The following is a 13,075-nucleotide window of genomic DNA, read 5'->3' as shown; positions in this document are numbered from 1 at the left end:
CAAAGTTGAAGTTATTTTTTTGAGTTTGTATTTTTCTGCACAGAAAAGGACAAAAACAGTGCCTTTGACATCATAGCTAAAATAAATACCTAACTATGACGACCCCCTGACTGCTTCACATCACTTGGATTCAGGCGCGTGATGATGCACCCGCCTGACCGTTATCTTTACAAAGATTTCCCAAACTTGGTAAACGTGAACTGAAAATTTTGCCAAATTCTTCCAAGATGTCTAACCGGAACGACCCAAATTTGCCACCAAACCAACCCTCGAACCAAGGTAGACATGCACGTGGTGGAAGGAATGCTGACTTTCAGAAGAGTTATCAAATGAACGAGGAGGAAAAGCGTATTTTGCTCCAGTGTCAATCGGAGAGTTTTTGGTACCGTGCACTGCCCCTTGCGCTCGGCGCAGGCCTGCTGACGCAAACACTCATCACACGGGGCACCATAACGACAGGGACAAGATTCGGAAGATTTGGCTCACTTCCAAAGGTATTTTATTAATCAGAATTGGTCAACAACAATTGGTCAAGTGTAGAAAATCACCATCTTAATCGAGATCTAGCTAGGCCTAGAAAATATCAGAACTTAAACTAAAAGTAAAATAGCAAAAAAGAATTGAAAAAGAAAAACTGTCACTGTAATTTTATTTAATTGTCATCAAAAAAGTTTTACAAAGAAATACAAAATACAACAATTGTTTTTCTTTTTATTGTATATGATAATCACTGGGTTTTTTTAATTTAAATTTGTTTTACAGCTGAACTGAATGAATGCTATGTCTTGATTCTATTTTGATATTTAAAATTACAATACATATTGAGCCCAGACAGCAAGCTAAAAAAAAAGAAGTTTCTTGTTTTTACTTTTTGGGTACGGCATGTATTTTTGTCTCAACCGGAGCCCCCACACCAGTGTTTGTTGCGCAACAAACTGACACCAAACAAATACATGGCTAGTTTTTACTTGCATTTGTGTGTTTTATTTATGTTTTTTTTTAATTTATACTTATGCAATTTATTTTTCCTTCATTTGAATTGCTTGCATTTTTTTTAAACCTTACTTCCCGTCAGGTTGCTTTTGGATCCATCATTGGTTACATGGCCGGCAAAATCTCCTACGTCAATACCTGCAAAGAAAAGTTTCTCAGGCTAGAAAACTCCCCCATCGGTGAAATGCTCAGAAAGGGTGGTGGTATGCCCTCCGGTCAAGGCGGAAGCTTTGGGTTGCAACTACCCGGCTTCCAGTCAAATATTGAAGATCCTGTGGAGGGTACCAGTAGCCCCCAATCTAACAGCGATTCCTATTCAAGTTTTAATGCCAATGATGACTACCGTGCAAACATAGACATCGATACAAGTAATGTGAAGACCATGGATAATCATTTTGACTTTGAGCTCAACAACGACGCCGACCCGGAACTTGAAGCGAAGCGACCAGAGATGACAAAGACGTATGAAGATCTTCGACGGGAAAACCGGCAGCATCATCCTTCCCAATACACCCAGGTGATGCCTGGCCATTACCAGCCCCGCCCTCAAACACGCCCACAAGAGCCTAAAGTAAAGAAGGAAAAAGAACTTCCCTTTTCGAGTGGGGCAACCAAGAAGAACAAGTATGGAGATGAAATGGAATGAATAGAGGGAAAACAGGAGAGGAGACTACAGACAATCCTTTATATCCCTCTCAGTTTCCAAGTGATTGTGACAGCTTTTTAGTTTTAAAAGAAATGTACGCATGATGAAGCGATTTAAATCTACGATACCAAGGTCGCCCTAGAATGGGAAAATATCAGTAATAAGTATTCATCATTGACCTAAAATAACCCACAGAGCCCATAGCAATGGGAGACTTTGGAACGCTAGGTGGCAGCAGACTCACCAGGTAAATGTCCATTGTTTACGTAGTTCTGAACACGCGCACATTATCGAGAACAATGGATTTTACCTGGTAAGTCTGCTGCCACCAAGCATTCCAAAAGTCCCCTATTGCCATGAATCCCTGCTGCATTTATGCTGTGGTGCCCTGTGCCTTTGCTGCGGTGCACTCAGCAAGGTTCCAAAACAAACTTACTTTTTTTCTCCATCAAAGTGGCCCTAACCAGAGGAACATTGCTGGGCCCACTTCAAAAGCGAAGTTGAATGTTGAATGTGTAACAGTTTGGCAAAGTAGTTTTTTTCAAAAGAGTGTCTTGCTCAAAAGACACCGCGATTTGACACTCAACATTATGGTGGTCATTTGGTTTTGTTAAAAGGCCGCGTCGCCTGAAATGCTCACTTCCATGAATAACGCACAGTAACAGTGACCACCAAGATTATGCTGATGATGACGTCAGGTCAATTGGGTCAATTAAGAGAAGACAATAACTTTTTAGAAGGCAAATACAAACTTTAAGAAAATCAGGCTCTTTTAATGTTGTTCTTTATATATAAAAGTTTAGTACATCAAGAAAAATTTATGAAAACAGCTCATTTGAAACTACAACGACAACAACCATATAGTAAAACGATTCCTTTTAACCCCAGACCAATCACAGACACCATACTACTAAGTCTTCCAATACATTATCATTGTTGGACTGCTATCCTACAAACAGCTGTAATTTTGTGTGATACAAAAATTAGATTTAAGATCAAATTAAAATAATGCTAGTTGGCTAATAAATGGCTAGACTTGATTCAAGTCTTAGATCGCGGTTATTCTTCTGCATCTCCGCTACAAAAAACGCCCCCACATTGTATTAGCTATCATGGGCCCTAACTCGCAATCTAAATCGTTGACTAAATGACGAAGGTAGATCACAAGAGGGCGCTGTTTTCAGCGGCTTTCACAACGACTAAAAAGCCACGATCAAAGACTTGGAACCAAGTCTAATAAAACAGATTCATCTTGAGGTATTGTTCAGGCCGAGTTATAGTCGGTCACCTGATGGTCGGCGATGGAAATCTTGACGCACGGTCATAAAAACTACCCAGTTTTTAGGCCTCTGCAATGACTATAACTATGTTTGTTTAGGATCGCAGGTCAAGATGTCAATCGTGCGACCTTGCACGACCGACTATAAACCAGCCTTTAAATAATTGGTATAATGATAATAAATCTTGTAATATCACACTTTCCTTGGCGAAATTATGATCAATATGTTTCTTAAGATTAATCTCAGCTATGTTATTTGTGAAATCGAATTGAGCCCAGTAATTTTTGTTTAATTTGAAAAGCAGCATCTCTGCTCAGAACCTTTTAAGTTGTAGGCCTAATGCATGTATGTGAAGCATAACCTGATCATTCATTTTAAAATGATGGGATCGATTGTGGTGTTCAATAAAATGTTAAATTTATACTATTTTAAATTTACTATCTTACTAATATTGTAGGATTTTTTTTAACAAGTTAATTTTGTTGAGATAGTTTAAAGGCAGTGGACACTATTGGTAATTACTCAATATAATCATTAGCATACAACCTTACTTGGTAATGAGTAATGGGGAGAGGTTGATAGTATAAAACATTGTGAGAAACGGCTCAATCTGAAGTGAAGTAGTTTTCGAGAAAGAAGTAATTTTCCACGAATTTGATTTTGAAACCTCAGATTTAGAATTTGAGGTCTCAAAATCAAGCACACAACTCAACTTTGCCGACCAATTGAGCTCAAATTTTCACAGGTTTGTTATTTAATGCATATGTTGAGATACACCAAGTGAGAAGATTGGTCTTTGACAATTACCAATAGTGTCCAGGGCTCGAATTTGGGGAAAAAATCCACAAGACCACAGGGCTTGTTGCTCAGAATTTTTACTGGACCGGAAGATTTTTTACAAGACCAAAATTTTATTAGGAAAAAAAAAAGTTAACACGATAGAACAGCAGGCCTTTTTCATCCCTTAGGAGGCTTTTTTTTTTGCTGTGAAACCCAATCAATAAAGTTCCATATACCTACTTCACGTCATTCTCGCCGCCTCAAAAAAAAATTCTGATTTGACAGGCAAATCACCAACAAAACACTGCAACGTGCAGCATTCATAAAAAGATCGTCATAAAAAGATTGGCTAAAAAATTGACAGCAGTAGTCAGAAGCTCATCACTGTTGGTAGCCATACTTAGCAAGACGTTTGGCAACAAGACCTTACTTTTAATCCATGCAACACAGGGATGTGTGGTATTGCAACCAGACCTTCTTAAAGGAACACGTTGCCTTGGATCGGTCGAGTTGGTTTTTGAAAAGCGTTTGTAACCGTTTTTTATAAAATGCATATGGGTAGAAAGATGTTGTAAAAGTAGAATACAATGATCCACACAAACATGCCTCGAAATTGCGTGGTTTTCCTTTTACCTTGTCGACTAACACGTCGGCCATTTATGGGGGTCAAAATTTTGACTCCCATAAATGGCCGACCATGTTAGTTCGCACAGTAGAAGGAAAACCACGCAATTTCGCGGCAAACTTGTGTGGATCATTGTATTCTACTTTTAAAACATCTTTCCAACCATATACATTTTATAAAAAACGGTTACAAACGCTTTTGTTTTGACCAACTCGTCCGATCCAAGGCAACGTGTTCCTTTAATGCAAATTCAACACTCCTTTGTAATGTATCAGACTTTACACATGGTCAGTGGTAAACAAACATCGCTGTACTAAGTTGTGCCGCCGCGCCGGGTACCAACACATCACTCCCTCGTCCCCGCTTGCTCACTCCCCGGGTGCATAAACATAAATGGTTTGAGACTAGATGTACAAGGTGTGGGCATGAGTAAACTGAATGGAAAACTTGTATGCAGCCTGATGCACGTGAAAAAAGGACGGATTGACGTTCCACAGGCGTGCTCAGAACACTGATTTGACGACAAGTAAAGCAAAGACTTCTATTTTAAATGAGATTGAAATACATTTTTTAATGAAAGATAATATATTTCATACAATTATATTAGTATGCATAAAAAAACACACAAGACCGCCGGACTTGTTCGACATAAAGTTTACTGGACCGAAGCTAAAATCACTGGCCTCGGGCCTGCGGTCCAGCGTGAAATTCGAGCCCTGCTGTGACAGTGTCCAGTGTCTTTAAGGCACATTAAACTACATAGCTTTTGAGACTATATTGCCTGTACCAAATGACTGCTTGGAAAATGGAAAATCAAAGTTACTCTTTACCTATCTAAACAGATTGACCAGAGGTGTGTCGGCAGAAAGAAAAACCTCATTCTCTCAAGGTTATTTTTCCAATAGATTTGTATCATCTCCTCTGTCAGCACTTTTATCTGGAAAAAAAAAGAGAATTCCAATGCAATGAAAGTAAAATTGTTTTGCTTGTTGTTGTAAGTTACAATGGTAATCATGAGACATGATGTCCGCCAGGCCGAGAATCATCTGCATTTTTTTCCAATTTCCAAAGACATTATAGTTTCTCTATAATGTTTGTTTATGTTTGCTACAACCCTTGTTCAAGAAACTTGAAGAAAATCTAAAAGCACTGTTGGCAATTAGCAAATTTTGAAATAAGTTGTGTTACAGTTGCAGTGTTTTTGTATTATGTAAGAACATAACCTACCATAAGATACAATATGGTGCTACTGGAAACCAGCTATATATTAGAGTAATTATGAAATTTTATTATTAGCACACAAAATGCAAAACAAATATAATTCCTTCCCTCTAACAACAGCAATTATTTCTTATATAAAATTGTCAAGGAGACCACGGATAAAACAAACTCCTCCACTCCTCCAACCAACATTATCAGTACCAGGGCCCTATTTCATAGAGCTGCTAAGCACACAAATTTGCTTAGCATGAAATTTCTTCCTTGATGAAAACAGGATTACTAACCAAATTTCCATTTGTTGTATACTGCTTGTTACTGTTATTCAGCTGTTGTTTGCTTATCCTGAAAAACACATGGAAATTTTGTGGTAACAATGTTTTCATCAAGGAATTTCCTGCTAAGCAAATTGTTGTACTTAGCAGTGCTGTGAAATTGGGCCCAGGGCACTTACCAACAGTTGAACTGCTTGGAAATTGTGTCAGCTCCTCAAAAGTGGGAAGCGGGGGTGCCCCAGGATCCCCCGGTCTTAGAAGTGTTGAACTTGTAGTGGTAAAGGCCGTTTGCCCCTCCTCGAGGGAACTTCCGCTTACTTCTCCCTCCCCCTCAGACGGAATGGAAGATTCTTCAAACTCTCTTGACGTTTGATGTCGTAACTCTTGGGTACACTCACTTTGAAATTCATCTGATACAAAACAATAATACGTTTGGTTAAATCTCATTTGAGAGACATTTTGTAAGAAGCTCTTTAGAAAGTAAAATTTGTTGAGAAAGTGATGTTGATGCAGAGGAGTACCAACTCCAAAAGAACTTAACTTTGCTTTGTAACAATTAACTCTTGAAAAAAAGAAAGTTTTTTTGTGAAAGTGATGTTGATAAAAAGAAGAGTACCAGCACTAAAGAATTGTCTTTGTAACTAGCTCTTAAATTTTGTCTGTGAAAGTGATGTTGATAAAAAAGAGTACCAACTCTTTAGGAACTTTGCTTGTAACCAGCCCTTGGAAAAGGAAAGTTGTTTTGTGAAAGTGAGGTTGATAAAAAAAAATACATGTACAAGCTCTTAAGAACTTGAAAAAAAAAGATTTTTTTTGTGGAAGTGTTGTTGATGAAAAAGTTTACCAACTCCATAGTACTTTGTCTTGTAAGGAAAATGCGTCAGTATAGTTACTGTGCTAAATAAAGGATGCAATGTATGACATTCTCCCCCCTCCAGAGCCAACTTAACAAAACAAATATAAGTAAATCAGACAAACAATGCAACAACAACACCCGAAGTATACCAACAATGCATGGTACACCATTAAACAATGATCTCTGAAAAACTATCACCACCAAAACAGAAAACTAAACTAGTGAAGACAAATTCCAGCCACTTTGAAAGAAAAAAAGATAAATTGACATAAATGAAATTACCCATAAGTGGAAGGTCATTTCTCATATTGGCCAGAGCTTGGTTTAGTTTTTTCAAAACAAATGTCTGTGTCCCGTCTCTCCTCAGCGACTCAAGGAAACAGACGAGAGCTCTTGGGCTGCCATTTCTCTGTAACTCGTCAATGAAGCGGTTGGCTCTTGCTGTCGGGCCAACGATGTGGTCAATCTCTGCGCAGGTTTCTCTGTTTAAGATTCGCTTTGTTCGGAGGTATGGGTAGTGATGCTTCGGGTTGATCCGTCCGTTTTTACAAAGGAAGTCTCTCTGATCATCCAGCAACTATCAGGAAAAATTAATAACTAAATGTAAAAATACTGCGTAAAACATTTGTTACATACCATTGCTATTTGATTTACCAGCCTTATATTATACTAGGAGATTTAAGTAAACCACTAAACAAATATCAATATTGTATCATTTTGAGTACTTTAAAAGCAAATAAATAAACTAATGAACACATGAGCAAAACATTAATAAATGAATGAATATTATTGATGCATTTATTTAATAACAAAAGTAATAATAACACCAAACATTTTAAATCGGTTAACAAACAAATTTTCCCCACATGTTTTACAGATACGATAAACCAATAGCGCACATGAAGATACTAAATCATCACCAAGGGTTATAGATTACTCCTAGAACTATATGCGGTTTCGTTCCGCTATCGTAACGGGAGACGATAGCGGAACAAAACCGCATAGTTCTATTAGTCATAGATGACGTATAAATTTCAACAACAATTATTTGGCAAGATGGCAATAAAATCATAACTTACTCTGTTGTGAAGAAACATAAGATATTCCTCATTTTGGAGTACTTCCCGTCTATTTGAAGAACTCATTGTCTCAATCATAAACCCACAGTCAGTTGAACTTAACAAGTAAATAAATACAACACAGTTGATAAATCAGCAGGATATCCTCAAGTGATTGTTGGAGTGCAACTCAGACACAAATCATAAAACAAGGAGAACTAAACTTTAAGTAACTGTGAAGGTGCCAGAGAAAAGACAACTGGAACTCAATTGTCCAGTTCTGACATTTGCCGCCGACACCACACACTTCACCAGTAATCAGTCACAATATTCAGTCTGTGTGTACTATAATCTAGTTCGAGTTCGTGATTTCCTGGTTGTCACCGAATGAACTCCGGGCAGGCATGGCAGAACACATTTCCGGATCCTGTGTAATGGAAAACTAGACTTGCCAGTACACAGAATCACCTTTTTTAACAAGAAGTTATCTATGAATATCTCCCGAAAATAATTCGGGATTTCCCGTAAGTCCAATTAGTCCTTATAAACCGTCCAGATTCTCCAAATCACAATACAATTGTATTACAAATCAGGAAGTGAAATCTAACTTTTCTTGAATCGTTTGTTTATGACTTTTTTTTTTATACGGCTGTTTTATCAGGTTGTGGTAAATGCCAGCATGCATAGAACAGCAGTTGAGGTTATTTGATGTTATTTCATTGATCTCCATTATACTGACAGTATAATGGAGATCAATGGGTTATTTATAAGTTCCGCGTATTTTTTGTATATGGACAGCGAAGTGGGCATAAAATGTTTTCACCGATGGTTTGAGGTAGATTTCTTTCTGCAAAGAAGAATGCTGCAAACATATAATACTTCTCTATCGATCAAAAGTGAAACAATAGTTGAAATTTATAGTTCATTTTACCATATCTTTTATTGCCAAGATACAATGTAAATAATGATTCAAAATATACAAATACAAATAAAGTTAGGTTAAGCCAAAATTTAACCAGGAAATCCTTAAAAAGTATACTTTTCTAACAAAAACCAGTTTAAATCTAAATTTTAAATTTGACAATTTGAGAAAAAATTACCAAAATTGTTGCATCATTTTATGAGGTCTTTACTTTACTTTTTTACTAATTCAATGTTAAATACACCTCTGTTTTCTGGGACATGATTTTCCTCTTCACTGTTGCTGGAATCCTTTTAAAAATCATCATGTTTTCCAATTTTAGTCCTACCACAATTAGAAAGATCGTTGTTATTATTGCAATGGTCACACAAAAAGAATGTACATTTAACACACATTTATAATGAATATCATTGCTGACAAATATATATACATCTGAATTTCAGGTATGTTGTTTATAAAAAATGTAAAATGAGAAGTACAATTGGACGGTTGTTGGAATATTTTCTATAAACCAATGAAATCAGAATATGACACAAGTTTATTGGCACTTAATTTAAAAAACAATCCAGAGGTCAGTGGTTCAAATCACACTCGTTCTCAACCCCACATCATTTTAAATTAACCCCGCAGTTTCCCTTGTGGCTTATTGTTTGAAAGTTAATCAAAGCAATTGACAAGGGAAACGAACAGGATATTTTAAATTAAATTTGGGGGTCAAAAAAAATAGAAGACAACAGGGTTAGAACCTTTAACCTCTGAATTAACATGTGGACGCTCTACCAACTTTGCCCTTCCAGCCATCATGTTAGTGGTCTCCATATTTTTCAAAATCTTTGTTCAGGGGGTGCCTGTCAGAGGCCAACTATTTCCTTTTTTTCAACGGCCAAATTGTACCTTAGAAAACAATTCATTTCAGAATTAGCTTTAAAATAGTTTCCCTGTTCTGAGACACCCACTGGTCAAAGGTCAAAAGGTCAGGGATTAGTTTTCTTGAAGTCTCAATGCTGAACCTCTGGGTGACTTTATGCAAAAAGTCAAACATGTTGGTGATGTCATCATTGCCAGGGTTCAAACAATTCTGCTTCTGGAATTCCGGAAGTGTAATCTGTTTCAGAAAATAAAAGAAAACAAGAAAATGGGTATTAGCAAATTAAGATATTTTGTGTTCACTCTTTTTTTGCTGTCTTTTGTACTCTGCATTTCTAATACATAGGTGTATCCTTTGAATCTTCAGCTGCCCCAAGTTATTTTCATCTTTAATATTTGTCTCCTTGTATGCCCCTGATCACTGGATGTTAGCCATGTTTGCGACAGAATTGCATTTAGAAAACGCAGGTCATCAGGAAATTACCTTCATGTCTCTGACAACATTAGGTCTGAGGTGCGATGTCAAAGTGGAAGCAATCTCTTTTATTGTGAGCTTGTCACCAACGAGGGAGAAGGTTTTTCCGACGGTGCTGGCACGATTGCAAAAGATGAAATACACTGCTTCCCCTAGTTGCTTGACACTCATCATGCTGAGGGGAAGGTCTCCCATAGGTATACCTGACAAGAATACAATTTAAAAGTTGTAAAAAAAATTATATAAACAAAAATACAAAAGCTGGTTTTCATTTCAGGTAATTTTTTTTCTTTTCTTTTTTCTTCTAAATCTTTGAGAAAGAGTCTTCTAGGGTTACCTTGTCAGGCCATTCACTATTTTTGGCATTATTTTATACAATAGGCCTTTTTGGTTGGTAAGCAGTTTTTCATGAAATAGAAAAAGGCAATTAAGGGTTTGCCCTTTAACCCTTTTTCAGTGACCAGCCAGCAGGACCTTCTGGATTGTCAATTTACTAGTTCTCAAGTTTTCTCACAAGTCCATATTTCACACTTAATAAGCAAAACATTCACTCTTGTTTCAGAGAGTAGCAGATTCATCCAAAAAACACTGTGCAATTAAGGAACAAAATTGCACTGGCTGAGGAGTCCAGTTAACTCTCCAGCAACAGATAACATGCCAGAAACCTACCAATGGTGTACTCATGCTGCTGGTATTTCTCCGGCTTGAATTCCCCGAGGAAGTTCTCATACGCAAATGGGAGGATAACACTGGTGAGTGGAAGTTCCCTTTCGTTCATGTAGTCATTAATGTAGGCCTTTGCGTCGTAGTGTCTGGCTTTCACTCCGATGACCTTGCTGACGTGACTTTGAGCATTGAAGACGATGTGTTTTACCTTCATGGCCATGCAAACGTCAGCCACGCATTCTCCCTGGTAAAAAATATATATACACAAAATATGTATTAACGTGTATCATTGGTGAAGTGCTTTGTGATGGCTCACTGGATTTGGGTGGCTGAGCTCTCCTGTCAACTTAACCCCGATTCATACTTCATGTGAATGCTTTTTTTTTTTCAACACTGCAAATTTTATTTCGTCACAATTAGAAAACAGCGCAAATCGGTTATTGGTCACCAAAATTTGCTTTGCCTTTGCATACGCAGGAAGTATGAACCAGGCTTTACACATGAAATATTGAAGATTCGTCCTCAATATATGAGCAACAAGAATAAGTGTTGTGATCTATATATGTTTGAGTCTTTAGAGATAGCGATGAAAAACATTTGAAACAAGGAACTTAAGTACATTTAAGATACTTCTTCCATGCCTCCACCTTTGTGGACATTAGTTTGAAGTAATCCCATGGACCGAAACCCTTGCATGTGAAATGCCTTTCCAGTCCCTTAATTGTGTGGGTTTTTCACACCGCTCTCTTCAGGACTACGAGTTAAAGTGCCAGTCATCAGCCATGCAGTCATCACTTTTGCAGATACCTTGATACCTGCCTCCCTTGTTTTTCAAAAAGTGAACCTACCTGCTGGTATTCAAGTTCCTGACACATTGGATCTGAGAATGGTACGTTAGTTGCTACAAAGCACCCGTCAGCTCCTTTAAGCGCAGGAACCAGACTCTCCCGATCATTCATATCTGCCTTAATGACGACTGCTCCCTTGTCCGCTAAGGCCAATACCTCAGGATTGTTCGGATTACGTGTCACTGCGCGCACTTGAAAGTGCGATGAATCTCGCAGTAATGCGCGTGCCACAGAGTTTCCCAGCGTGCCTGAGGCACCAAACACTGCAATTACCATCACCATCTTGAACGATTATTCCAAATTTAACTGCAATGTAAAAATAGATGAATGATGTTACATTACAACACTGTTGAAAATTTTCCATCATGTTATCAGACAACTGCCTGCCACTACTCCTTCGTTATGAAATTAATTATTAAAACAATTCAAAATCAGCATATCTTACACATTTTATTCGCACTCTTTGTACTCAAAAAATCATCACGAAGAAGTATTTACTTGCTCGTTCCATTCGGCACAGCGCGCACATGCACTGACCATGCCTGCCGAGTGCGGGCATTGGCATGTCTTCCTTGTTGAAAACAGTATTCAAAACACATATCAAACACATCAAGTTTCAACATATGTTAAACAGCTGCAACCTTTTTTGTTGCCTTTGCATACAAAAAATCAATTTTAGATCAAACAGTTTCCCTAAACAATGTTGTTTTAAGGGTATCTACTTACACTTTGCACGACAGGTGTCCCCGTTGCTACAGACGCATCAATCAATTATCGAGTAACGATTCAACAAACAGACGAACGCTCATCCAATAAGTTATAAACGTGCAGTTGGCGTTTCTTTAAATTTTGCTTTTAGAAATGTCTGTAAAATATTTGTGCAAAATAAATTTGTTTTATTACTATTTTTTACATTACTCAATATTTATTTTGTTTGTGGAGTATAATTAAAGGTGTGCTTTTATATCGACACATACTACATGTTCTATAATATAAAACTTTCCGGATCATTTGGTAGTATGGAACGCCGAAAGACAAATTCAGAAAGCCCGCGACTAAATGTAACCCCGTTTTCTGGCCTACACACATTATCGTGTGTATCTGTTTTTTCCTGATTCCAATTTAATTATTTTAATAATAATAAGGGGATTGTCGTTTGATGTTTGTGTTATAACATTTAAGTAGACCTTTATTTGCAAAATTAAAAAACATTCAAAGATAAAAAATGATGAGAAATTTTCAAAACTCACGGCTCCTAGCTAAAACATCAGGGTATAATTTTTATAAAGACTTTAAGCAGAATAACTTGCTGAGCACAGAAAAAGAACTTGCTTGGCTGAAAAAGAAATACCTGCAAAAAGTTGAAAGTTGCCAAAGGTTCAAATTCATTTATTGCTTAGCAACAAATCTGCTGAGCAGTATTTTCCGCTTAAAGGCTTTATGAAATTTGACCCCATTATCTGTGACTGGTATCCTGCTAACTTTTGCTTAGCAGAACATTTCTAACCAAATGCTTTCTGCTTAAGCAGATCTGTGAAATGTTACTGCCCTTCAAGATATGTTAAC

General features: G+C 37.3%; 3 protein-coding genes across 5 annotated transcripts; 1 reads left to right on the top strand and 2 right to left on the bottom strand.

The window, feature by feature from the left end:
- Positions 1-122: 122 nt before the first annotated feature.
- LOC139948149 (OCIA domain-containing protein 1-like) lies at positions 123-4,401 on the top strand. Its single transcript, XM_071946198.1, has 2 exons — positions 123-494; positions 1,076-4,401. The coding sequence occupies exons 1-2, from the start codon at positions 228-230 to the stop codon at positions 1,637-1,639; spliced, it is 831 nt and encodes a 276-aa protein (XP_071802299.1). The 5' UTR covers positions 123-227; the 3' UTR covers positions 1,640-4,401.
- An 85-nt stretch (positions 4,402-4,486) lies between these two features.
- Positions 4,487-8,365, bottom strand: LOC139948150 (B-cell lymphoma/leukemia 10-like). 2 transcript variants are annotated; one of them, XM_071946200.1, is made up of 4 exons: positions 7,753-8,365; positions 6,956-7,250; positions 5,997-6,227; positions 4,487-5,261 (listed from the first exon to the last, which is right to left on the bottom strand). In XM_071946200.1, the coding sequence occupies exons 1-4, from the start codon at positions 7,828-7,830 to the stop codon at positions 5,215-5,217; spliced, it is 651 nt and encodes a 216-aa protein (XP_071802301.1). In that variant the 5' UTR covers positions 7,831-8,365; the 3' UTR covers positions 4,487-5,214. The 2 variants fall into 2 exon arrangements, with proteins under 2 accessions (XP_071802301.1, XP_071802300.1); XM_071946199.1 differs by having other exon boundaries at positions 4,487-6,227.
- Positions 8,366-8,676: 311 nt separating this feature from the next.
- On the bottom strand, positions 8,677-12,293 carry LOC139948137 (nmrA-like family domain-containing protein 1). Of its 2 annotated transcripts, none has more exons than XM_071946177.1 (5): positions 12,236-12,293; positions 11,510-11,815; positions 10,665-10,905; positions 10,005-10,198; positions 8,677-9,758 (listed from the first exon to the last, which is right to left on the bottom strand). In XM_071946177.1, the coding sequence occupies exons 2-5, from the start codon at positions 11,789-11,791 to the stop codon at positions 9,561-9,563; spliced, it is 915 nt and encodes a 304-aa protein (XP_071802278.1). In that variant the 5' UTR covers positions 11,792-11,815; positions 12,236-12,293; the 3' UTR covers positions 8,677-9,560. The 2 variants fall into 2 exon arrangements, with proteins under 2 accessions (XP_071802278.1, XP_071802279.1); XM_071946178.1 differs by lacking the exon at positions 12,236-12,293 and adding an exon at positions 11,955-12,164.
- Positions 12,294-13,075: the final 782 nt, after the last annotated feature.

Source organism: Asterias amurensis, chromosome 15, assembly GCF_032118995.1.
Source record: "Asterias amurensis chromosome 15, ASM3211899v1".
NCBI classification, from domain to species: domain Eukaryota; kingdom Metazoa; phylum Echinodermata; class Asteroidea; order Forcipulatida; family Asteriidae; genus Asterias; species Asterias amurensis.
This window is presented reverse-complemented; position numbering and strand designations above follow the sequence as displayed.